Source organism: Mustela nigripes, chromosome 14 (assembly GCF_022355385.1).
Source record: "Mustela nigripes isolate SB6536 chromosome 14, MUSNIG.SB6536, whole genome shotgun sequence".
NCBI classification, from domain to species: domain Eukaryota; kingdom Metazoa; phylum Chordata; class Mammalia; order Carnivora; family Mustelidae; genus Mustela; species Mustela nigripes.
Genome location: NC_081570.1, coordinates 93,249,374 through 93,276,621, shown reverse-complemented (window position 1 = coordinate 93,276,621; position 27,248 = coordinate 93,249,374). Strand labels below are relative to the sequence as shown.

At 36.5% G+C, this 27,248-nt stretch overlaps 1 protein-coding gene across 3 annotated transcripts in view; it reads right to left on the bottom strand.

Moving 5' to 3' along the window:
- The window catches only part of GPSM2 (G protein signaling modulator 2), a 59,104-nt gene extending 34,685 nt beyond the window's left edge, over window positions 1-24,419 (bottom strand). For 2 of the 3 annotated variants that reach the window (XM_059375610.1, XM_059375612.1), the window contains exons 1-7: window positions 24,138-24,419; window positions 13,190-13,494; window positions 4,219-4,440; window positions 3,498-3,633; window positions 3,030-3,172; window positions 2,113-2,236; window positions 1,884-1,999 (exon numbers count right to left, since the gene is read on the bottom strand). In XM_059375610.1, the coding sequence (XP_059231593.1) occupies window positions 1,884-1,999; window positions 2,113-2,236; window positions 3,030-3,172; window positions 3,498-3,633; window positions 4,219-4,440; window positions 13,190-13,245 (797 nt within the window). In that variant the 5' untranslated portion in view covers window positions 13,246-13,494; window positions 24,138-24,419. The remainder of the gene's footprint in view (window positions 1-1,883; window positions 2,000-2,112; window positions 2,237-3,029; window positions 3,173-3,497; window positions 3,634-4,218; window positions 4,441-13,189; window positions 13,495-24,137) is intronic. The other variant, XM_059375611.1, reaches the window with a different exon arrangement.
- Between the last annotated feature and the right edge of the window lie 2,829 nt (window positions 24,420-27,248).

Sequence of the window (27,248 nt, the reverse complement as noted above, 5' to 3'; positions counted from 1 at the left end):
CTGAAATTATATACTTAAATGATGATACCTTCAAATCTGTTACCTTGGGAGGCTACACACTTACTCTAACATTGCCTCCTCTCAAACATTTTTAGAAGACTTTTGGATTTGCTTTCAGATCCTGGGCTATCTTTCTGGCACACCATTATTCTTTGAGGGTATAGTTAATTTGTAAATGTTCAGAAGTCCTTCTGGAACCAAATTCAATTGCTAAAGTAGGTTTACCAAACCACTGCTTTCTATCCTGAAGGATATAAATTTTATAATATTAAGGCAGGGGCGCCTGGGTGGCTCAGTCAGTTAAGTGTCTGCCTTTGGCTCAGGTTGTAATCCTGGGGTCCTGGGATCGAGTCTCACATCCAGCTCCCTGCTCCAGGAAGCCTGCTTCTCCCACTGCCTCTCTCTCTCAGTCTCTCATGAATAAATAAAATGTTAAAAAATCTTTAAAATGTTAAGACATTCCTCTTCTGTGGTCCTGAAAACAATTCTAAAGGAGAGTTCTGAGTTCTAGCCTACTTACGGAGAGGGCATTGGGAAGAAGTTTCATTACTTTATACCCATGCTTTCGAGTCAAATAGCTACCATCCTCTTTATTACAGAACTTTTCAGTATTTAATACAAATAGATCATTTATTAATTAAGATATTTCTATGTCTTCTGCTTTAAAATATAAGAAACTTTTCTATTTAAAAATCAAAATATAGGGACGCCTGGGTGGCTCAGTTGGTTAAGCAGCTACCTTCGGCTCAGGTCATGATCCCAGTGTCCTGGGATCGAGTCCCACATCGGGCTCCTTGCTCAGCAGGGAGCCTGCTTCTCCCTCTGCCTCTGTCTGCCATTCTGTCTGCCTGTGCTCTCTCTCTCTTCCTCTCTCTCTCTGACAAATAAATAAAATCTTTAAAAAAAAAATCAAAATATATACTCCTTATATAGTAATTTATTTGGGAGGGCATTTCATATTTATCTAATCAACCAACAAATATTAACCACTGGTCAATGTTTAGGATGGGATGATATTCTAGATTTTTAGATGGATCTAAAAGCAATTTTATGGTTTTTTTAAGATGACAAACTATTCAAAATCACATTAGATTCTTTAACAATAAAATACAAATCAATCACTGTATCTGTGGTTCAAACTAGCTTCTGCCTAAGGCCTACATGGGTCTTCAATCTCCACTAATAGAGAAAACTCCAAACTAGAAAGCATAGACTGGACAATCTCAAAGAGTCTATACTTTGCTATACCTACGTTTCCAGTCTATTGATAGATCAGAAAGACCCTTCACAGAAGAAGCTGGGTTTGCCAACTCCTCAGGTAAGTGAATGGGGCCTGAGCTTACAGTGAGGATCAAAGATCCTCAGGGGAAATGCTCAACAAGGGGGTGTGATGGTGGGGGAAAAAAATTCAGTGATCACTGGAGAAAACTAGGGCATATTTTTGTTAACAGGCTTTCTTTTGGCTTTTCTTCAAAACACATAATTAGGTTAAAAAAAAGACAAGACCAGAAACACATAAATATATACACCACATATGCTAAACAGGTTTAAAAGATTTAAAAGTTCAGAATTTCATTTAAAAACAATTAGTTTTAAAGATAAAAACTAACAAAAATATAAAGGAGTCATAGCACTACCACTAAAGCTAAGGTACCAGGTCCTATGCGAATTAAGTGCTGAATTTATCCTTTTATTCAATCCTCACAATAATACCAAAAGCACGGAATTGGCATTATCTGTTACAATGAAGAAACTGAGGCTTAGAAGCACAAAGTCCTGCTGCTAATAATGTGCAAAAAACAGGTTTTAAACCCAGAGCCTATCATTTAATAGGACTGCGTAACTACTCATTTTACATTTATCTACAGAAATAATAGACTAACTTGTAGTATTCAGAGGCAGTTTCAAATTCACCAAGAAATATATATGCATTTCCAAGGTTGCTATATGCTCTTCTTTCAGCTGCTTTATCTCCAAATTCTTTTGCAATAAGGAGACGCTGAAACAGAAAATTCTAATTAGATATAGCTATAATACAACCAGAGAATAATCTAATCACTGTTCAAAACACTGATGGAGAAAATGATCTGGCTCCAAAGCCTTGCACTATACCTGCTCATGAGCTATAACCGCATCCCTGAAGTTGCCAAGGAGGTAATGTGTGTTTCCAAGATTTCCAAAGGCACGTCCTTGGGCTGCTCGATCACCCAAAGCAGTCACTAGTGATAGGTTTTCTCTAAATAAAAAAAGTTGTGAAAAAATAAGTTTGAGAAAAAATGTATTAATTTGATTTACAAATCAAATTCTTTTTATCAAAAAAATTTTAAATAAGCTTAGAGCCATAATGTACCACATTTTAAAGCTCCATCTATGAAAGGGGTGCCTGCGGGACTCAGTGGGTCGAGCGTCTCACTCTTGATTTCAGCTCGTACCATGATCTCAGGGTCGTGAGACTGGGCCCCATGTCAGACTCTATGCTCAGCAGAAGTCTGTTTGAGATTCTCTCTCCCTCTGGCCCTTCCCCAGCCATCCCCCCTGACCAACCGCCCCGGCTCATGTGTACACTCTAAGTAATAAAATCTTAAAAAAAAAAAAAAAAAAAAAAAGATATACCTAAGATGGAGGGTGATTATAGTAAATAACCAGGAATACTTTACTGAATCATTCAGGTGGGTTTCTGTCCAAAGTCAAGAACAAGGTCAGTCTTGGAACCCTTACAGCTAAGAAGTTTTATGGAAGATCTACTAGTAAGAGACTAAATTTACTCCACAAAATTTAGGCTATTGATTTAGATATTTCTTGTTTTTGCCACTAAGTGGCACTGGTTAACAATTTAAAGGAAACCTTTCCTGGGGAGGGGATTACTACTGAACTAAAACTATCACAGCAGCAATCTGATGGTTTATTTTTACTTGCTAGTCCATAACTCTAAAACTTTTGCCAAACTTAAGAATGTATTACTGGATAAAGAACATAGAGCAGATCTGTGGCTTAGGTGGGCCATATGACTGCTACTTATTGTTACTTACTCATAATAATCCACAGCTGCCTGGAGGGCGTTTCTCACTTCTTCTGGAAATTCTCCTATGTCCTGAGGACCAGGGCAGCCAAAACTTTTCCCTTTGGCGTGATACACATTTCCAAGATTGTAAAGTGCTCTTGCTTCTCCCACCTAGATGAAGATATCAGCAGAATTTACATTATGAAGTCAGAAGCCAAGTATTCTAATGCTGATCACATATTTATTTATAATACCCTTGATGGCTAAGAAAAAGAAATGTTTACACTGGCCATCCACAAAGAACTAAACAAATGATTACTTATGAAAGAAGAATGTGTTATCTTCTTTTTCTCTATTTTAAATTTTTTTCTTTTACTTTTTCTAGAAATATTTTTGGTATTAACTTCTAGTAAACTACAGAATAATTAAATAGGATTTAAAACACAAAGCAATTTCAATGAAAACATTTGACCTACCATCTAACATTCCTTATTACCTTGTCATTAAGCTCTCTAGAAATATCTAGATGTCGCTGACAACAAACTACAGCTTCATCAAAATTCCCAAGAACTTTTAAGGTGTTTCCCAGATTACCACTAGCTTTGGCTTCCCCCAGCTGGTCTCCAATAGTCCTGGAGGAAAAAAGAAAAAAAAAGTAAGTGGTATTAAAAATAAAAGCAGTCAGAGTACAGTTTTTCCCAGAAGACAACTGACATGCTTTAGGTAGGAAGGACCCATTAGCCTTGAAACTTACTTTAAATAAAAATTTAAAACTGACATTTCCATATTTAAATCCAATTAATTTTCATTCATTTAATTAAACCCTAGGATCATTTCACTACTATTAGTTTATTTAATTAAACTGTGATCAGCCTAAAGATTAGTTTTAGAATGCAATGCTACTGAATTAGAACTCACTAGAATGCATTAAGTTCGTTTTTTTAATTGAATGAAAAAAAATTTTTTTTTAAGATTTGTATTTATTTATTTGACAGACAGAGATCACACGTAGGCAGAGAGGCAGGCAGAGAGAGAGGAGGAGGCAGGGTCCTCACTGAACAGACAGCCCGATGTGGGACTCTATCCCAGGACCCTGAGATCATAACCTGAGCCGAAAGCAGAGGCTTTAACCCACTGAACCACCCAGGCGCCCCTGAATGAAAAAAAAAATTTTAAGGGACACTTAGGGAGAAAGAGTATTAAAAAGCTTAAATTACCTTGCAAGAGTTAAATCATGATGATGATATTCTAATGCTTTGGCATAATCATGCAGATAGAAATAAGCATTGCCCAGCTGGCTGTAAATAGCACTAAGTGTTTTTAGGTCTTCAGTTCCAACTTGAACTGCAGCTTCAAAGAATGACACACCAGCACGGCAGTCTCCAGATTTACACAGACGTTCCCCTTCCAAGGCCAGTTCTAGGCAAGAAGCTTCCATTCTATAAAATTATATAGGACAGACATTTACAACATGACATTACAACTACACTAAAGTATTTTTAACTTGAGGTAATATAATTTTCAAGTTGACTGTGGCTACTCTTGCTCAGAAAAGCTGCCTCTATAATTGAAGTAGATATACATTATTGATAAAACAGTCAACTATTATTTATAGCATGAGCTAAGTTGCTGAATCAAATATCTCTGAGCCTCAGAAGTCTTTTATAAAGCATAGCTATATATTACTATATGGAGTCCATCTTAAAATGGCCTATCCAGAGCAACCCACTTTACAAATGAGAGAACCTAAAGTAGTGCTTCCTAAAGTATTCTGATTTGTGGCAATCTCACAGACTTTCTGAGAGTTTGGAGAGAAAACAGGTACCTGGGGAAGGTGAAGGCCTATAATTAATACCATTCTCAGTCCGTATATCAAAGTGATCTACTCACCTGTCCATCAACCCCTCCTACTACCATCTATACCTCTTTCTCTGTCCCATACACTCATACAGACACACGCTCCTTCCTGTTCTCACCACATGATCATCTATACCTCAGAAAAAAAGAGCAAAATATTTTGATATATCAGGCACACTTCCATAAAAGAACTAAGAGTCAAGAAACTTTATGTTAGAAAGCAGTAATTAAAGATTGCATTAATTCTAATAGTCAAAGTCTGTCACTGGATTTTTAAAAGCCAGAAGAATGACGTTACTGTAAATCTTTGTAGGAGAAAAAGTACTGATAATTCAGATTCTAATCGTAGACTTTAGCAGGTGCCTTTCACCAAAGTTGCTACTGTGTTTTCTTCAATATTTTTATGATTTCTGCCATGTCTGTGTATTACCTAATCATTCACTTAAATGTGCTTCTATAATTTGGCAAAGCTCTTTGAAACTGGCATTATGTCCTTTAAAAAAAAAATAACTCTAGCTTCATCCAAAGCAGTATCCATGGAACTGTGAATTTGATGTGATACTTATGTTTATTTATGAATGTACATTAAGACAAATATGTGTAAGTAAAATACGAAAGTAAAATTACCTTATGTAATATAACTGGTACACATATCACCCTTTAGAAAACCCTGATTGAACTTATCAAGCATTTTCATTTTGTGAGCAACACGAAATTACTCCTTATCAGAATTAGCTTTGAGCGATTCTAACAGAGCAGTGATTTTTAACCCTGGCTGCACAACAGCAGAGCTCATGTAGAGTGTTTTTTTAAACTCTCAGTGTGGGGCACCTGGGACATGCAGTTGGTTGAGCGTCCAACTCTAGGTTTTACCTCAGGTGATGATCCCAGTGTCATGAGATCAAGCCCCATGTCAGACTCTATGCTCAGCATGGGGTCTGCTTAAGACTCACTCTCTCTTTGCCTCTGCCCTTCCCATCCTCCACCACATACTCTCTCTATATAATAAATAAATCAGTCTTTAAAAATAAATAAATAAAACTCTCAATGCTAGGCCCCACTCACTGAGAATGATAGCTGGCTTGCAGTATTTTTTAAAATACCCCTGGGGAATTCCAACGTACAAGCCAGAGTTGATAATCACTGGTTTAACAAGAAATGTGAATTAAACCATCACTCACCCTAAATTTATTTAAACACAATTATACTTTAGCATTTGTAGTAGCAGGTCAATTAACACTTTTCTTCAGATGCTGTCTTTGGTCTGTAACGTGCCAAGGTTTCTTAAAGCCATAAATTAAAATGGAATTGCAAAAGTAGAAAAGAAATCTGATAAGCCTAAGAGAAAAGTCTGGACTAAGTTCAATAGAGCCAATTGCAAAGGTGCAAAGCAGACTTTTAGTTCAGGATAAACAGATTTATGTAGTCATCTCGGATAGGTAATTTTCAAGTTTTATATGCAGGTGTCTTTTTTTTTTTTTTTTAAATAATTCAAGTAATTTAGCCAAAGGATACTGTCCGTTCACAGACTAGTGATTTCACCCTCACTTTATGGATCTAGACAAAATAATGCAAGTAAACCTCTACTTGACATTTTGCTTCAACATCACATCAAGTCAACTAGATATAAAGATGGAAGATCTTAAGTACTTGGAAAATTAATTGGTTAAATCAGAAAATGTAAATTGCTATTTATATTTCTTCATGTCATTTCAAATTAATAAAACTGATTTTTGTCTTTCACAAGTAAAAACTGGCCTTTAGAACTGTATTTCTGAGGGGTGCCTGGGTGGCTCAGCTGTTAAGCCTCTGCCTTTGGATCAGGTTGTGATCCCAGGGTCCTGGGATCGAGCTCTGCACTGGGTTCCCTGCTTTGCAGAAAGCCTGTTCTCTCTCTTCTACTCCCCTTGCTTGTGTTCCCTCTTTTGCTGTGTCTCTGTCAAAATAATAAATGAAATCTTAAAAAAAAAAAAAAAGTATTTCTGAACATTAGAGACTTCATGAAGAAAAAATTGTTTTTGTTTAAGGTTTTACAAGGTTACCAGTATATTCTGTGTGTGAAGAGAAATGAGGTAGTAAAAGACTACTATGTAAAAATGTGATTTTATTAAAGGGTTCTTCTGCTAGATGAGCTACTGAAATGAAGTGTCTTTATTTGTCTGAATACCGAAACCCCTGAACTTTTAAGAATTACCATAGGAAAAAACTTGGGAAGTGTATTTTTACATTAAAAATACATTACTTTTTCTATTAATTTTTAAAAAAAGATTTTACTTATTTATTTGAATGAGAGAAAGCAAGAGCATCTGTGCATGAGTACAAGCAGATGGAGGCAGTGGGAGAAGCAAATTCTCTAGTAAGCAGGAAGCCTGATGCAGGAGTTGATCCTGGAAGCCTGGGATCATGACCTGAGCCGAAGGCAGACGCTTAACCAACTGAGCCACCCAAGTGCTCCTCTATTAAAAATTTTTAATTTAAGCATGATTCCAATTATGTAAATTACACATTGAGCAATTTCACTGCTAGGAATTGATATTAAAGCTATAGCGACACAAATTCAAAAAAATATATGTGAAAGGAGATGTTCATAGCAGTTAAAAACCCCACACAATTAAATGTCCATCATCAGAGCATTAGTTAAAAGAAAATTACATTCCATGGTAAAATGGAATACTAATGATGATATTCACTGAGGGAGAGGGAGAGAAATAGTTACACACAGCAGCACCATCTGTTCAGGATGGGTAGGTGGCTGGCCAGGAAATCAGAGATAAGGCAGAACTGGCTACTCAGATATAAGACATGTAAAAACTGGAAATTTACAACATGTTTGCTATATCCATATAAACCAGAGAAACGTCTTCTTCAAATAAGTATCTTCCCCACAAATATATGACTTTCTGGATTTAAACTCACACATTATACTGGAACCATCAAACCAAATGATGTTGCATATAATTTTAATTTAGCTATAGACTAATGGTGTCATAAGAGCTACAAATTTTTAAGAAGGCATTTTATTATTTTTTAAAAAGATTTTATTTAATAGAGAGAGAGTAAGTGAGGGGTAGCAGGATAGGGAGAAGCAGGCTCCCTGCTGAGCCAGGAACCCAATGCAGGGCTGCATCTGAGGACCCTGAGATTAAGACCTGACCTGAAGGCAGAGGCCCAACAGACTGAGCCACTCAGACACCCCCTTAAAAAGACATTTTAGATAATTTTCATTAGAAAGAGTGACAGCAAAGTGGAACACTGCTGGCTACTCAGCTGTCTCTGAAGTCTATGAAATAAGAATGCCCTGTAAGGGAAACTACCTTAGAAAAGTTATTTCAGTAACTAATTTCCAAAATGAAGTCCCAAACTCTCTAGCTTATGATTAATTCTAAGAAATATTGTGGCTTTCGTATAGTTTTATTAGACAATAAGTCAATATTCTGGCAAAATTTCTAACACCTTAATCAAATATATCTAATTACAAAGTAGTCAAGGCAAGTTGGTTTATAAATTTTTTAGAAGATCATTAAATAGTAAGAGAGAAAGTAATTTCATATCCTCTTTGTCTCTATGAGAGAATAGAATTACTTAATTTGTTTACCAGTTGGGTTGGAAACAAAGAACATACCCAGAGTAGAAGACAAACTGGGAAAATACCTCCATTAACATACATCCAACATACAATGTTTCTTTTATTCTTTCTAATGGCGTATCTAGTTGTATAATCAAAGAAAGTACATTCCTAGTAACTATAAATAAACACAGTTCTATTATCCTTAATTGAAATGTTTCTGATTTTGCTAATAGACCATTATAGCTATAACTCCTTATTTTTGCACAAACTCATGTCATTTCAACTTGATTTTTATATTTTATTTATTATTTTTTAAAAGATTTTATTTGTTTGATAGAAAGAGAGACATGAGAGAGGGAACACAAGCAGGGGAAGTGAGAGAGGGAGAAGCAAGCCTCCCGCCAAGCGAGGAGCCTGATGTGGGGCTCGATCCCAGAACCCTGGGATCACCACCTGAGTCAAAGATGTGCTCAACAATTGAGCCACCCAGGAGCCCCTGATTTTTATATTTTATTATTATTTACTTTTCTTCCACACTAGATTTTTTTTCTTTACCTTTTAAATTTTGGTTTCTTGTGTTCATAGTATACCAATGAAAGCAAGAGATTAAAAACTCAATGCTATATCATTTAAAAAGATTTAATAGAGATTTTGTTCAAATCAGATCTTCCCCTCAAAAGGTTTACATACTAAGAATAGTATGTAATTATTATTAATAATTACATATATTATTACATGCATGTAATAATGTAAAAATTATTAATTAACAATTATTAAAAATAATTGTTAGGATTGAGGACTCAAGATTCAAAAAAAGAGTGCTCTCCATCTTCTCCATTGTGCTGTCTTCTGTGGCTGTCAAATCTTTTTACTGACCTTAACTCCCTCTACCTTCTATGGGTTCTAATTGAGCATGGATCTCTTCCATTATTAATCCTACCCCACCACAAACAATTTTCATCCATTCAATTTACCATATATACCTAGTTATTCTAGTTTACTTTGTGAAAGAAAATAGTGTAAATTTATCTTGATTTAGATTTGAATTTTGGTTGGTTTAAATTAAAACTTAGTTTTAATTTAAATTAAATTTAAAAATTTTAAACTAAAACTTAGTTTTAAAAGTGATCTTTTACTAAATATCAAATTTAACTCTCAAAATAACACTCTGAGATAGGTATTATTACAGAAGAGGAAAATGATGCTCAGACAGGTTTAATGACCTATTAATAAGACCGTGGGAATGCAAAGCTGAGAAATGAAACCATTCTTTGTCTCCAAACCCAATACTATTTCCACCATTCACATTACCTCAAACTATTCTTGAGGAAAGAATATTAACAACTACATTTACCTAGCAAAACTGAAGAATTCAACACCAAAATTGGATTCCTTTACAACTTGTATGCAATGGTCAATTTTTACAATATGGAAGTACTGAAGTGTTTATTATTCATAGTAAGAAGTATGAAAAAAATTTTTATTCAAAGAAATACAAAACTAAAGAAACTTGCTTGATAATGCACCTGATATATCCATCTTTCAACATCAACATTACCAATATATAATACTCTCAGTATATTTCATCTCTACTTCCATCCTCACTCTCCAACTGCAGATTCTTTTGAAGTACATTCCAGAAAGCACATCATTTCACTTGTAAATATTTTAGTATATATCTCTAAAAGAGATTCATTTTCAAAAGAATTTAATACTATTATCATGCCTAAAAATTAATGATAATTACTTTAAAATCAATCATACACTGTTTTAAAGTTTAGAAACTAATTTCATTTTACTATCAGTCTCCATTTCTACCTTCACAAGTAGGTCACAAAATACTTCATAAATCATTATATCATCTCTCAGGAGGTTCCTCAGTGTCTGTTGAAATGGAAAAAATCATTTCATTTCAAAATTACAAACTCATGCTACAGAAACTCCTCCAGGGATGGATGAGGACTGCCACAATGAAAGAACCATATGGATAACACATTACATGCTTCCTGTTTACCAGAGTAGAACAGTAATTTATACTAGGCCACAACTCCTAATGTAAAGGACACAAAGTATTACCTGCAATTATACAACAATCCAGTTAATATACAGAATGCTGATCTTAGAGCACTGTTGAAGCCAGAGCTTTGTTTGGCATATTCTTACTAAAAATAGTTACAGAATTTAAAGTTTCTTTTAGTGAAGTCCTACACCTATATATAACCATGTTCACCCTATAATGGAAAAAGGACAAATCTAAGACGTTCCTACAGGCAGATGTATAATCTACTCCTCCTTATCTGCTATTCTTATAGCATTAAAAAGTATACCACCCTCGAAAATGCTTAGTAAGACAGATAAAAATATTACTTACTAGATTCACCTGATAGTTAGGTCCAATGGAATTCAATGGACATTCCATCAAACATGCACTATGAGTCATACAACATGCTAGGCATCATAGCTGCCCTAAGGAAGTTAATGGTCAAAGAAGGGAGTGGCCAAGGAGGAGACAAACATATAAACAGATACAATGAATTTTAATATAGTTGAGACAAAGAAAGAAATATGCAAAGAATATTATGTGAGCACAGGGAAGGTACATAGTCAAACTATACTGTTTAGAAATGGTTTCCAGGAGTAGATAATTCAAGTCTGAGGGTGCAGTACGAGCAAAGGCACAGAGACATGGAACAGCAAGACATGTATAGGGAACCAGAACTCAGAGGGAAAGGTGAGGAGTGGAGAAAATAAGGACAAAGGAATACACAGAGGCTAGAAAACAGAAGATCTTGTGTACTGTTTTAAGCCTGGGTCTGCCCTACAGATTTCAAGGAGCCACCATGGTGATAAAGCAGAATTTGCGCAGTCAGCTCTGTGTTTTTAGACTGAGCCCTCTAGCAGCAAATTAAAAAGATGGATTCTAAGAGTAAGAATGGAGAATAGAGGGAATCTGGAGGGAGGATAATGGGGGCCTAAACTATTGCAGTGATAGGAAGGATCCAGATGAGTAGCTCAATCTGGATCAACGTTAAGGAGGTAAAACTGGCATGACTTCAAACTGGCTACAGAGAGTAAGAAGAGAAAAAAAGCATGTAAGATAACTCCCAGGTTTCTGGAACTATGCCCAAAAGGGTAGAGGACATTTCATTTATTAAAACCCCTTTTTAATTATGCTGAATGTCCTCCCTATTTTTTATTCAAAACTTTAAAAAAATTTTTTAAAGATTTTATTTATTTGAGAGAGAGAGAGAGAGAGAGTACAAGCAGGGGGAGCAGCAGGCAGAGGGAGAGAGAAGCAGGCTCCATGCTGAGCAAGGAGCCCGATGTGGGACTTGATCCCAGGACCCTGGGATCATGACCTGAGCAAAGGCAGCTGTTAAACCAACTGAGCTACTCAGGTGCTCCTAAAACTTCCTTTTTTAAAAATAGAAATACCCTCATCTTACCTATATAAACTTCTGTGGCAGCACCTTGCCCTAACATGAATCATGTTAGATCACAAATCTATTTCCTAAACATGTGTTAAGATCTAAGATTTGGTAACCAATAACTTCAACTTACTAGAAATGCTGACTACTACCCATTGCTACAAGTTCTGATGTTTATTTAATACTAACATAACAGTTTTTTTTGTTTTTTAGATTATTTATTTATTTATTTGACAGAGAGAGAGAGAGAGAGGGACAGGGAAAGAAGAAATACAAGCAGGGAGAGTGGGAGAGGGAGAAACCGGCTTCTGGCCCAGCAAAGAGCCTGAAGCGGGGCTCGATCCTAGGTCCCCAGGATCATGACCTGAGGGGAGGCAGCCGCTTAACCACTGAGCCATCCAGGCAACCCAACTTGTAACAGTTTTGACAAAGAAATCTATTATCTATTATCTATTCTTTGACAAAGAATCTATTATCCTAATCACCTTACTAATAATTACATGCCTTTCATTCAATATTTGTTCATTTTATTGTTAGTGCAATGATCCAGACTTCTAGAATAAATGTTAAATAATGATGCAGAAATCACTGCTTTGTTCCTAAATGTATCTAAAATGTCATTAATATTTTATCACTAAATACTAAACTGGCTATTTATCATGTTTAGAAAGCACCCACCCATTTCAATGCTACTGGCTTTCTAGAAAGCTCATTTATTAAAGATCACCATTTAAAAACTGAAACATGGGGCACCTCGGTGGCTCAGATGTTAAGCACCCGCCTTCTGCTCAAGTCATGATCCCAGGACCCTGGGATCAAGCCCGGCATCAGGCTCCCTGTTCAGGGAGACCCTGCTTTCTTCTCCCTCTCCCTCACGCTCCACTGTTCCTTTGCTTATGCTCTCTCACTCTCTCTCTAATAAATAACTAAAAAATATTTTAAATAAATAAATAAATAAATAAAATAAAAACTTAAACATAAAAATTAGGTCATTCATCTGACCATATTACAAATCCATCTTTTACCCCAAACATTTAGAAATATATTTCATTTTTATATTTGCATTACAATAGTTGGAAAATATAATGTAACTATTCATAAACTCATCCACAAAACATTAATAAATTATAATATATAATTGGCCTTTAGCACCATTTTCCTATAGAAAGGATATAAAAACTTACAACAACCACAACAAAAAGAAAATACCATCTACAGGAGATACTAACTGAAGATAATATATTTTGAATATATTCAAATTTAAATCTGAAATGATCAGAACTAAATACATGTTTAAATAAGGATTAAAAGCCACCAAGAAAGCAGTAGTCTTACCTGTAACGAACATGAAAAGAATGGTCTTCCCTCATACTTATCAAATTTTCCTCCATCGAGTCATATTATAAGCGGAGTAAAATATGAAATTATTTAATTTTGTGCCAATCCAGGTCTTTACAATGTAGAACTGCTGCAGAACATTGTCCGGTTAGTATATTAATGAGTTGGTGTTAATACATCCTAAGCTCCTGCTTCTTCTTTATTAATAACAAAAGGAGGTCAATGTCAGACAGCTTAAAGTTTCAAAGTGTGTCCCAAATCCTTGCATCTCTGGCCCTTTCAGCAGCACTTCAGCAACATTTCTGCAAAAGGAATACAAGATGCCTTGCTTGAAGTCCTATTTTCAAAGAATAACCTAAAGTAAGTCCAATCTGTACATAATCACATAGCTAACTCCACAGACTGCTGTCATATCAATCACAGAAAAAAAGCAACAGAGGGCTTAACTGTCACCATAAAGCTTCTCAATAAGGATGTGAATCTATTACATTTATTTGGGACCTACACCTTAATTTTTAAAGTTGTTTTAAAATACAATAATTTATGTAATATTTTTTCTTTTCTTAAAAGATTTTAATTATTTATTTATTTGAGAGAGATCACACGTAGGCAGAGAGTCAGGCAGAGACAGGAGAAAGCAGGCTCCCTGCTGAGCAGAGAGCCCGCTGCGCGACTCAATCCCAGGACCCTGGGATCATGACCTGAGCCAAAGGCAGAGGCTTAACCCACTGAGCCAGCCAGGCGTCCTGTAATATTTTCTATTGTAAACAAATACAGGAGAATGTTTTAGAGCATCTAAAGAGAAAATTATGATACTTTAAGCTTTAAAAATTTCTATCTTAACAGGTAAAATGAGAATTCAGTAATTATTTGAATAAGCCAATTCCAAACTCTAAATTTATTCCTTTGAAAACATTTGTGTTGATAATTAGCTTATACTTGTATTCATTTGTTTTCAGAGTATATTCTACTTTTACGTTTTAAGGTCTTTAAAATGTTATTAGTAATGAGTAGGTACAAAACAAATTTAGAAAATATGTGTAGAATGACACAACAAACATTTATATACCACCACCCAGTTTAAGAACATTCTTACTACCTTTGAAGTCTTATGGATGCCTCAACCTAACCAATCATACCTTCCTCTAAGGTGATCTCTAAACTGAATTTTGTTCATTATTCCCTTGTTTGTTTTTATAACCGTGGTACAGTATCTGCATAGGCCTAAAAATTATATTATTTAGTTTTTTAAGGTTTTCCTTAATATTATGTTTCTGAGATTCATCTCACTTGTTGCACATAGCTACAGTTTGCAGATTTCCACTGCTGTATCATATTCCATTGAATACCAAATATATTTTTCATTCTGCTCTTGATGGGAATTTGGATTGTAGTTTTTGTATATTTTTACTATTAAAAATTATTGCTATGAACATTGGTATTAATAACTAAATGTACTGTTTAAATAGCACAGCAGGTAAGCTAAAGAGAGAATAAGTAAACTAAAAGACTATCTGAAGAAATTATCCAGACATTCAAAGATAAGGAGATGAAAAATGAAGAGCAGTTTCAGAGAAGAGAAAGACAAAATGAGAGGCTCTGACAGAGGTCTAATTACAGTACTAGAAGGAAAAATAGAAAGGAAAGTAAAGGCAAAATCTTCATTGATAAAGAGTTTTTTTCAGAATTGAAGCAGACTTTAATTAGCAAATTGAAGAAGCACACACTAAACCCTAAATAGAAAAGTGAAAACGAATCCCTTACCCAGATACATCACAAAGAAACTACAGGCCATCACACACAATTATGAAGTCCTGGAATCTCAGTGTTATAAACAACTCTATAGGTCAGTTAGTCTAACATTTTACTACAGTATTCCCAGAAAGGTCTTGGGGTGGCTAATCCTAATTTTGAATAGTCCTTTTAGAAATGTGTTCCATACTTGGAGCAATCTTTCCATTTCTATCCATTTTTTCCTTTTGCTGCCATCCAATTAAATCTAATTCCTTTTTTTAAAAAAATATTTTATTTATTTGACAGCGAGATCACAAGTAGGCAGAGAGGCAGGCAGAGAGAAGGGGGAAGCAGGCTCCCTGCTGAGCAGAGACATCAATGTGGGGCTTGATCTCAGGACCCTGGGAACATGACCTGAGCCGAAGGCAGAGGCTTAACCCACTGAGCCTAGATTTAGGCACCCCTAAATCTAATTCCTTTACCACATAACATCATTTTAAATATTTCAGCTATAACGTAGACTCTAAATCACACATACCGACTGCTTTGTTAATTGGTACAGTTAGAAAAGAGGTTAGTCAGTAACAAAGCAGAAAAGGACCTGCAAAGAGGTAGAAGGTGAAAAGGACCAGCCTTGGGAATATTAACAAGCTTCCCAGAGGAAACGAAGTTTTCATATTAATAACCAGTCTGACATATTAAAAAAACACACACACACAAAATAGGGGCGCCTGGGTGGCTCAGTGGCCTCTGCCTTCGGCTCAGGTCATGATCCCAGAGTTCTGGGATGGAGTCCCACATCAGGCTCTCTGCTTAGCATGGAGCCTGCTCCCCTGCTACCCGACACCACCTGCCTCTCTGCTTACTTGTGATCTCTCTCTCTCTCTCTGTCAAATAAATTTTAAAAATCATAAAAAAATAAAAATAAAAAAACACAAAATAATATTATTTTTATCCCTTCCCTGGTCAACAAAGGAAGCATTGTCTTAAGAATGGATGAAAAGAAAGGGTAGCAGCTATTAACCCCAAAAATCTTTTTCTTTTGTTCAGAATCCCATCGTGCCTCCTTAGTAAATAAAACACTATAGAGGAATTAGTGTAGATATTAATAGCAATAGCTTCAAAGTACATCTAGATTACCCTATAGCTAAACTGTCAACCAAAAGGTCTTCTTCCCCTACCCACACTAAGGTTTAGGCTGTTATTTATAAAATGGGGCAGAAGGTAAAGTATTAGAATAAATTTGACTTTGAATTAAATTAAGTTACAATTGAAATATTTTTTCACGCAGATCATAATGAAATTTCAAATTTTACCAATCACTAAAAAATGTTAACTTTATATTCATTAAAAGGTAAACGTGGAATCAAATTAACAAATGTATATAAATGAAGTTGTGAAATACCTGAAGACTGCATAGAGAAACATTTTAAAACTAATTTAAACAAGCAAGAAGACGGAATGCTATTCACCATTTCAATAAGGACTATTTATAATATGGTTTTACAATTCTCAAAAGAATTATATCCCAAACCAGTCACTCTTAGATTACAATCTCCATAACAATAAAGTAGCACTTCTCATTATTCACTGAACTCACAAGCAATTCTTGATTTAATGATTAATTTTGCAAGAACTCTCTAACCAGTTTAGTAACAATGTGTTCATTCATGCTGTACATTACACAGTTAACAAACCCACTTCATATTTAACACACAGTTTATATATTCCTAGTGTAACAGTAATAAAATCTGCAATAAATATTAAAGTATGTTCATTAGGATAAGAAAATTTAATGACAGGACTAGGAAATAGAATGGAAATTACAGGTTTGAAAGAACATTAGGAAGTCACCAAATCTAGGGTGCCTGGGTGGCTCAGTAGGTTAAGTGGCTGCCTTCGGCTCAAGTCGTGATCCCAGGATCTGGGATCAAATCCCACATCGGGCTCCCCTCTCAGTAGAGAGCCTGCTTCTCCCTTTCTCTCTGCCTGCTGCTCTACCCACTTGTGCTCTGTATGTCTCTGTCAAATAAATAAATAAAATCTTAAAAAAAAAAAAAGGCACCAAATTTAATCTTCAATCTCCATCAAGACTTATAACTAGTAATTTACAAGTAAACATATGTCCTTCATAGCACCTCTCAGGTTTTAAAAAACAGCGCTTCTAAAATCCCACTGCTAACAAAAACTCACAACACCTTTTGATCTGACTACAGAGAACTAAAAAGACATAATTTTTTTCTGTATGCTGGAAACTGACAAAAGCACATAAAAAGATAAAGTAGTATATCATTTCGATTGCCTCACACTTAATTACCTGATTAGTAAGTCAAAATAGGCAGATTCCCATTATACAGGTAGGTAGACTTCTAGGCACTGTCCAAGGTATGCAATCAGAGTAAATAAATCCTAGACTTGCTCTATTCCATTGTTAGTAAAATATTTGGGAACTAAGTGATGGGGAAACATAGGAGATACACAGTTACATGTATATCTTTTGTCCTTTCAATTTGTCCAAATGATCCAATTTAAATGCCAATAACCTCTGGTCTGATTCTTTTAAGTATCTCTATAAACTGGTAACACCCATCAGACAATGAATGTAACTTAATTTTCTTGCCTTTATTTTTTTTAATTTTAATTTTTTTCATTTATTTGACAGACAGAGATCACAAGTAGGCAGAAAGGCAGGCAGAGAGAAAGGAAGAGGCAGGGTCCTCGCTGAGCAGAGAGCCCAATGTGGGGCTTGATCCCAGATCATGGGATCATGACCTGAGCTGAAGGTGTTGGCTTTAACCACTGAACCACCCAAGTGCCCCCTTTTCTTGCCTTTAGATTAGATAATCTAAATTCTTTAAACTTTTCTTATCCCAATAATTCCCTCTAAGGTGCAATAGTCAAATTCTCCAAATCCCTTTCAGTTGTAATGTTTCAAGTCAGATACAGTAGCCCTTTATGAATCTGAACAGGGATAAATATTGAAGAAGAGTCAAGAAAATATTTTAAATGAAGTTCTTTTATATTAGACTTAAGGATACAGGTTATAATAACAAATATACATTGTAGAAGTAATGGGGGTAATAAAGAAGGATGCCAAAACAAAGGTCAACAGAGAGAAAAGTTCAGAGCCTGATTTTAGTGCAGCAGATGTTGAAGAGACAACTACACCCAAAAAAAAATTTTGATATCAGAATATATGACTGATATGGGAAATTAGTGCCTAAAGCAAGGGAAGTCAGACCTAAGAATGGCTGAGTACTTGATTAAGTAATCTGGCTAGGAGTACCTAAAGAAAAAGGAAAAACAATGCACACTGACTAGATGTGAAAGGGAAAGGTCAAGCAGTAACAGAGAACTTAAAATTTTGAGTTCCAATTTTCAAGGTAGATGGAGCAGTAGCAGTATAGTGACAGACTGGATTGCAAGAGGGATACTTCCAAGAGGAGAAAATGGATTAGACTTTGAATAGGAAAAAGTGGAATACTTCTATTAAACTTGTACTTGGTAAAGTGTTACATTCACAAATAATAGCTGAAAAAAATAAAGATATCAAACGAGATAATTTGAAATTATATGAAGTTCGATAAATGAAAGAATCTGAGGTTAAAAAAATAGAACTGAGTGACTGACATTTCTGAATTTTTGCACATCTTTAAATTAAAATTTTTTTTAAAGTACCAATGAGATCTCAATGTTAAATACTGCAATAAGTCATTGGCAAAATTAAAGAGAAATTGCAATGAAGGAAAAAAATTAAAGCAAGGCATAATAGTTCTGTTTCTTTTTTCAACATACTCAATCTCTAAACCAATAATATAACCTAATTTTTACATAATACTCTGAACCAAAGATAACTCAATTACATAATACTCTGAACCAAAGATACACTCACATGTATGTACATGTGTGTGTATATCCATGTATCTATGCATAGTGTTGAACATGGTGTTATTACCCACTGTCATACATCACAAATGTAAATTACTTTATACAATCCCAAATTAATAAAATAAACAATCATACTGATTAGTTAAGCAGATCATTCTAATTCTCTATCATTCTGGAGAAATGTGAATTTACCACAGGCTATGCTACAAAAACTGTAAGAATAAAGTTTTCCTTAAGCAAATATATAATCCTAAAGTATGCACTCCAATTATGGTTAAGCCTTAATTTATTGCTCATCTTTATGTCTTCAGCAATCAAAATTTAGTCTGTGAGATGTCAAACCAAGTTAGTTTAGAAAACAAGCAAAACTAACTGCATAACTGCTAACTGAAACACATTTTATTATAAAAACTTTCTAATAAGCTGTTTGTGACTATCAGTCAGCTAAATAAATAGAATAAAATTCCAAGAATAGATTAATGGTACTAGTTTCCAAATAAATCTGTATCTTAAAGGTATACTACCAGTCAGAAGGGTTTCCAAGTGTATTTGAAGTTCTCGAAGGTCATTATGAAAGATATCAAATAGAAAACTAAGGTAGTATTACTTTCAAACTCTCATTTTTATTCTGGCAGATTAAAAAAAATTCAGATCCAGAGCCATGGCCTTTCAAAACGCAAATGCAACCACTTCAGAATAGTATAATCCAAACAATTTTAGCAATATACAATAAGAATTCCTTTTCACGTTTTCAATATTTATACCTAAAAGTTCACCACTCTAAACAACTAAACTATGCATAAACTTTCTTCTTTTATGAGGAAACATTTATATTTAAGGACTCCAGTGAATTCTGCTCCCTGGATAGTCAAATACAAATAAACCATATATGAAATTTCAAACTAGATAAATACTAAAACAATATGTAATTTAGAAGAAAAGTATTTAAATATTTCAAGGCTTCACTGTTGCAGTGAAAAAGGACCAAGTACTAGTTCACTAACATGAGAAATGCTGAATGTCTATAGGTCAACAGCAGTTTCCAAAAGTCTCTACACAAAGCACTATGGATATAGTAATTATTGCATGAGCAAACTTAGTGTCTTTGGTTTGGCAGCCCATGATAAATCAGGAAGAAGTTAAATACTGAAGATTTTTATTGGGGGTAGGGAGGTGATAAACTACAGAGGGGCTCTATTTTTAGATTATATATGGAGTCAATATGAATCATGCCAGTGACTACACTAATCACTAAAACTGCTGTTTTGTAATTATAATCCTCAGTGATTACAATAATTCAAGAGGATGAAGCAGTTGTTTCAAAATTTCAAGGAGAAAAGAGAGATTACTTTTATGCAACATCCCTAATCTTGGTTTCCTTTTCCCCTACAAAACAGTTATTGAATCAAAAGTCTTGCTGCAACAAGATAACTTTTTTTTAAAGTAGGCTCCTCACCCAATGTGCAGCTCGAACTCAAAACCCCGAGATCAAGATCCCCCCCAAGATTATGGATTTATATTTACAAATATAGGGGTGCCTGGGTGTCCCAGTGGGTTAAGCCTTGGACTCTGGTCTCAGCCCAGGTCTTGAGTTCAAGCCCCTCATTGGGCTCCACACTTGGCATTGGCATGGAGTGAGTGTGTGTGTGTGTGTGTGTGTGTGCATCCATGTTCAACTAAAGGAAAAAGTATGTTCATTAGAATAAAATTAATAATTTTCTCCCCATTATTTAGTTTTATTTCTCAAACTGCAGCCCAGAGTTTACAAATAATGTTAATTATCTCTCCTACAAAATAATGTTAAATAGATATGGTTCTTTTAACCCATTAGTAAAATTAATAAACTTTTGAAGTGTTTCAGTTAGATAGCTGAAGAAGAAAAAGGATTTCTAGTTAACTGTTTGAAACATATAAAAATGGATACATAGAAGTATTACAATACCAAAGTTATAAAGGACATAGTAATGGCACTTAAAAAAAAAAAGACATTCTAAATTTTCATCGTTCCCAATTATATTTTCAGTGCTTTCTGAATGACTACTCAGCTTATAAAACCGGGAGATCACAAGAATATGTCTGCAACCCAAAAACACTGATGGTTCACACTAAGCCCAATTTCTACCCAAAAAAAACCCCAAAAAACAAAAAAAACCCATCCTAAATGTATATATATTAGTTCTTCCCCTTTCTGATCTGTAATCCTTTTATTAATAAATAAGTATAAGCTTATTTATTTGTTTTTCTTTTTAAGGAGAAATAGATCCCAAATGCAAGAGGGTTAAAAATGTCTAAAAAGGGTCCCTAGAAAGTTTGAATTTAGAATCCTTTATAGGAAAATGTAACTCTGCCTTCTTCCAAAAGTTATCACTAACCTGTGGAAAAATGTTTTATTCAATTCGGTAATGTTACCAGATGATATAGGAAGAATGACTCTAAATAAAAAGGGCCAGAGACAGCTTTTTAGAAGCAAGGATATCTGTACTATACCTTGAAAGATGGGTAGACCTTATTAGGCAAATGAAGGAAGGCATTCCAGTCACAGGGAAATGATTCAAGCAAAAGCAAGGAGGTAAGAATGCACAGAATGTATGCCCAGTTCAAACACACTGGGTTAGGAGTTGGAAAAGAGAAGTCTAAGAAGGTACTAAAGTGTTAGGGACTCAGAATATGTATGTGGCCTTGTATTTAACCTTGCAATTTTTTCAACAAAGGAATAGCAGAAGTCAGATCTGTGTTAGATAAACTGGCAGAAACACACAGGGTAGAGGAGAGAGACAAAAGGAAGATACTTCAAAAACTCCAGAAGCAACTGCCGAATAAGTTTTCTCTGGTCATCTCACAACACCAAGCAAATTGCTCTGCACATAATCAATGCCCAACAAACTTTTAAACATTTCTTGCCTGGAAAGAAGATAAGAGCTCTGAAGCAGCAAAGAATCCTATACTAGTGAGAAAACTGGGCTTTAATATAGATCTGCTCCACAGTAAAAAGTACATTCATATTCATGTAAATAATTCAGGAAAATTTTACCTAATTTTTTACTGTTTTCATAAAGATGACTATAGGATATTGAAAACGTTATATGACTTGTAAGATACTGAACCGAAGACAGCAGTCCTAAAAGGAGGACTGAAATATTTCTGCATAGTTTCCAATAAAACACAACACCTACAGGCACCTTAAAAGTGGATTATGTCCCTACAAATGGAATCCAGAGAACCTGAGGAGTTTTAAACAGTCGCAGAGAAGCAATAGAGTATGTGCTCTGGGATCAGGCCACACAGTTTGACTTACCACGTCTTGATCTTGAGCTAAACTCTCAGACTTGGTTTGGGCATAATGACACTTATCCAACGTGTGTTGTGATGATTAGAGATCCATTTTATAAACTACCTAACCCAGTGCCTGGCTCTAGTACTTAACGCAAGTACTCAATAAAGTATAGCAGTAATAATGATAGTAGCTGTTATTACTTCTTTGAAAGTCTATTAGATTTACAGTAGTCTAAATCTACATCAGTTTTTTCATTTTCAAATTCCAGATAACTAATTACAAAATTTTTTACCATTTAGGTAAATCTTAAGACATTTTACGCTTAAATACAAGGCCATTTAAACCTATCTTCGCTGTAATTAGCCTAGTACCAAGTCTGAGGTTTATATTAAAATATAACGTTTCTAACACTGCGTGTCTGATTTATTGTTAAAACAATCTTTTAAAAATTTATTTATTTATGGGACGCCTGGGTGGCTCAGTTGGTTGAGCAGCTGCCTTCGGCTCGGGTCATGATCCCAGCATCCTGGGATCGAGTCCTACATCGGGCTCCTTGCTCGGCAGGGAGTCTGCTTCTCCCTCTGTCTCTGCCTGCCATTCTGTCTGCCTGTGTTCACGCTCTCTCTCTCTCTCTGACAAATAAATTAAAATAAATAAATAAAAAGCCTTTAAAATTTTATTTATTTATTTACTTATTTGAGAGAGAGCGAGATACAGCACAAGCAGGGGGAGGGGCAGAGGGAGAAGCAGGCTCCCCGCTAATGCGGGACTCGATCCCAAGACGCTGGGATCATGACCCGAGCCAAAGGCAGACGCTTAACCGTCTGAGTCACCCAAACACCCTGCATGTCTGATTTAATAACATTAGAAAATACAACTAAACTGCCGAACTAGCCAAAGCAGATTTGGGAGGAACCGCCTCTACAACAATACCACACAACTTTTTACTTTGTATCTGCTCCACTCGTTTTACCATAAATAATCGCCTAAGGAGTTTGTCAGAACGAATCCATGGTAAGGCTTAAAGCAGAGTTAAGTCTGGGACTGCCCTCACTGTCCTCACACACACCCAGGTCAATCAACAGTGACCGTCCCTTTGTTTACAAGTAAGCAACATAAAAATTAAACCAAAGCTGCTTCTCGAATAGGGACAACCCAAGCAAAAATGGTCTTTATCAGAGGTAATCACAGTGGTGGTTATCAGACCGGAAATCTTCAGGCACCCTTCTAACGTAGCAGCTTGAAAATTTAGCTACACACCACGGAAGACTCCAACTCCAGTCCACAGAAATAAAAGCCAAGAAGCTACTCCGTTTAACTCTGCGGCAAGGTTAAATTATGCATTGAGGCAAATAAAATTTCCACCCTTACTCGTTTTCTTTAATAGAGTTCAAATGATACTAGTTAAAGTGACCTAACTGGTTACCACTATAATTATAAATTATCCACCTTTTTTTTCCCCTCTTCGAAGATATTCCATAAATTATACAGATTTTCGGACAAGGGCTTTCTTAACATCCTCTGCTTACTAAGACTTTTTGCAGCAATTACTAGTACCTACGGTAACTCGACAGGTCGGTGCCTCAAATCCGAGAACTTAACTGGTAAATGCAGGTGTTTGACAAACACTGCCCGCTTTAGACAGCAAGCGCAAGACCACAAGTGAATGCTATCTGCCTCGGGTTAATTACACGGGGATTCGGGTTTTTAATCCACTGTTTGTTACACTCAGAATACGTGAGGAGTCGCAGTGCCCTCATCACACTTTTTATTTTAAAAAAAAAAAAAAAGTTAGGGAACAAAGCTCTCAAACTTGACTCGTTTAAAAATTTCGCAGTAAGAAAGCAACCTGCACCTCAGCCAGCGGCTTCTCATCCAGTTCCTGGTCTCCTCACTCGGGTCCCCGCCACGCCCGCCCCAGCCGCGCACCCAAACAAAGCAGGCGGCCCCCAGCCCCGGGACACAGAACCTCCCGACCCAGCCCCGCACACACATGCCCCACCCCGTCATCCCCCTCCGCGGTGCGCCCTGAGACACCTCAGAACTCACCTCCCGCGGGCCGACGAGTCACAGGAGCGCGGCGATAGCGACGGAGCTGCAGCTGAGGAAGCCTCAAGCGACGGACGGGTGGCCGCGGCCCCTCCCCCAGGCGCGTCCGCGCGCCGGGGGTGCCTTGCTGGACAGAGGCACTGCGGGAGGCAGGCGTGCGCCCCCCGCCCCCGCTCGCCGCAGGTCACGTGGGCCAGAGCTCGCGCAGCAATCCTCTCCTCCCAGGGGTCCCGCCGCGTAGCCAGCTTCCACCGCTCCCCTCCTCTGCGCCTGCGCCCCAGCTCCAGTAGCTCCCATTCAAACGGACAACGCCCCGCGTCTTTCAGACCCGCCAATGGCCGGCGCGGGGGGCGGAGCGGGGCGGGGCAGTTGTCCGCTTCTCTGCCTCCGCTCTGCGGGGCGGATGGGGCACTGCGAGTCAGGGCGGCGGGGACTCGGGTTGTGGGGCTTGTCCCCACGCCGTTCTGGGTCCTGTCCTCAGCCTTCAAGTAAATGCTGCTTCAAGTAAAACTGCTCTTCTGCCCTGTTACTTCTTCTTCAGACACTGAAGGGCGGAGCGAATAATATCGTACCGATAGAGTTCCGAAAGGGTCTGGCGCAGACCCCTTTAAAAGATGGGCGCATAGAACAAATGCGTCCTGCACTTACAGCTCGGTCCAGCCTAGAGAACGAGTTTCCCAAGCGGCCTATGCGGGATGTTTAAGAAAAAGGGCTCTGTGACAGGAACAGAGGGACCGTGTCAAAGTCCGAACAAGGCAGCCTCAGTTCTTGCGGCCCTGTCACCATTCTGGCGTTTCCAGCTGTTAAGAAAGCAAACTGGTGTTGACTGCAGAGTTGCCAGATCCCAGGAAAGCTGGGAGGCACTTGACTCAGTTTCGGGCCGCTACATTTCAGATACACTGGGAAAAGTCAGCTTTATTTCCATGCACCGTCTCCATACCAGATTTAACCAAAACTTAGGTCTCAGTTCTTCACAAAAATACCAAGACTACATTCTCTCGGGGCTAAAGAGGAGGTGAATTTAATTGATTATTTTTCAAATATTTCTCCACTGAAATGAAATTTAAATGTTTCTGCAGGCTTAAGGATATGTTAGAGAGAACCCCACTTTCAGTATCTCTCCGAATGATCGCCATAACAGTGACCCAAGCAGCATTTCTCTTCCTGGGAATATGTTATGGCAAATTGGTTAAAATAACAGCTTTGGCATCAAACTTGACCTGGATTTGAGTTACATCTTTGCCACTTAGGGATTGGTTGACCTTGAAAGAGTTACTTATCCTCTTTAGCTTTAGTTTCCTCAACTGCAAAACATAGGTAATAGAAGGGGTGGTTATGCTTCCGTGAGATAAGTCAGTTAAACCTGACTGCTTGATAAATGGTACCTATTATCATTATTATCAACAACTACCTTTAATATCAGATGCTTATAAACAACAACTGAATTAGATGCCTGTACCATTTCAGAGGTAGGTATTATGATTCCTTCTTACTCATAAATTCTTTTTTGGGTGTTGATAGGATGTTTTCCTATCAACATCCATTGTCCAGAATGAATCATTATGTCCCACCTGCAAATCTCTTACACCTGTGACTTTCTATCACTGGTATGAGTTATTTCTAACTTACTCAAGTTGAATTCGTTTTTAAATTACCCTTTAAAAGGCATAAATCAGATTATGTCACTCTGCTATTTGAAAACCTTTAGTGATTTATCATTTGATTTAAAATAAAATCAAAATTCCCTACCAGAGCCCGCAAAGAGCCTGAAGTGATCTTGCCCTACCGACCTCTCTACTCTCCTGTATTTCCCTCTCCTTCTAGCTTACTTTGCTTCAAGTACACAGAACATTCCTCCATCTCTAGAATAGACCAAGCCTCAGGGTTCTCTCAGGGCCTTCTCTCTTGGCAGTTGCCGCTGCCAAGATTTTTTCCCTCAGGCTCTTTAAATGACTGGCTACTTGTCAGCCCTCAGCTTTCAACTTATTCATTACAGTATTTAGCAAGTATGTATTAAGTTTCTGCTATGTGTCAGAAACTGTTGTAGGTGCTGGGAATATAGTAATGAGCAAGAGGGAGTACAGCCCCTGCTTTCTTGGAGCTCAATAAAAATAATAAAAATATCAAGTTGTGGCAGGTACCATGCAAAGAATTCAAAGGAGGGTGATGTGAGAGTGACTGAAAGGCAACTTTACATTGAGGGTCAAGGTAAGAAGGCCCACTTTGAGAAGACAGTATTCAAACCAAGACTTTAATTATAAGGAGCCATCTTTTAAGCAAAGCTCAAGGAAGAGAATATTAGGCAAAAGGAGAAGCTAATGCAAAGTCCTGTGAGGGCAAGCTTTGTTGGTTTTAGAAACTGGAAAAAGACCACTATGGCTTAAATGAAGTGAGGTAGAGAAGAACATATAGGATGACATCACATCAGACCATGTAGACCTTTGTAAAACCAGGACAATGAGTTTGGGTTTTACTTTCTAACTGTTATAGTAGCCAGAGGAAGATTGTAAACATAGGGGTAACTTCATTTGTTTATATCATTGTCTATTGTTTCTATCATTCATATATATATATATATATATATATATATATATATATATATAATTATTTTTAAAGGAACACTCTGAAAACCAGAATTTCAGACATTCTGTAAGATAATTAGCCCAGACTCTTCACAAACATCATTGTCATGAAAAACAAAACAACCAAAAAAGGTACATGAATCTTGTGGAGTCCTAATTCAGAGAGAGAGAATGAGAGAAAGACTAGAAAAGACATTTTAGAAACAACTGGGGAAATTTGAATATAGATAATATATTCAATAATATTATAGAATTACTGTTAATTTTCCTAGAGGTGACATGGAATTATGGTTATATAGGAGAATTTTTTTATTTTGAGTAAATGCAAGCTGGAGTACTTCAGAATAAAAAACCATTATTTCTGCAACTTATATGAAAATGGTCCAGCAAAAGACAAAGGAGAGAAATACAAGCTAAATATTAACAATTAGGCCTAGGTGAAGATATATCTCTTATTGTTGTACTATACAATTCATGTAATATTCTTTTACTTTTTCTAGAAATTTGGAATTTTTCAGAAATTACTCTG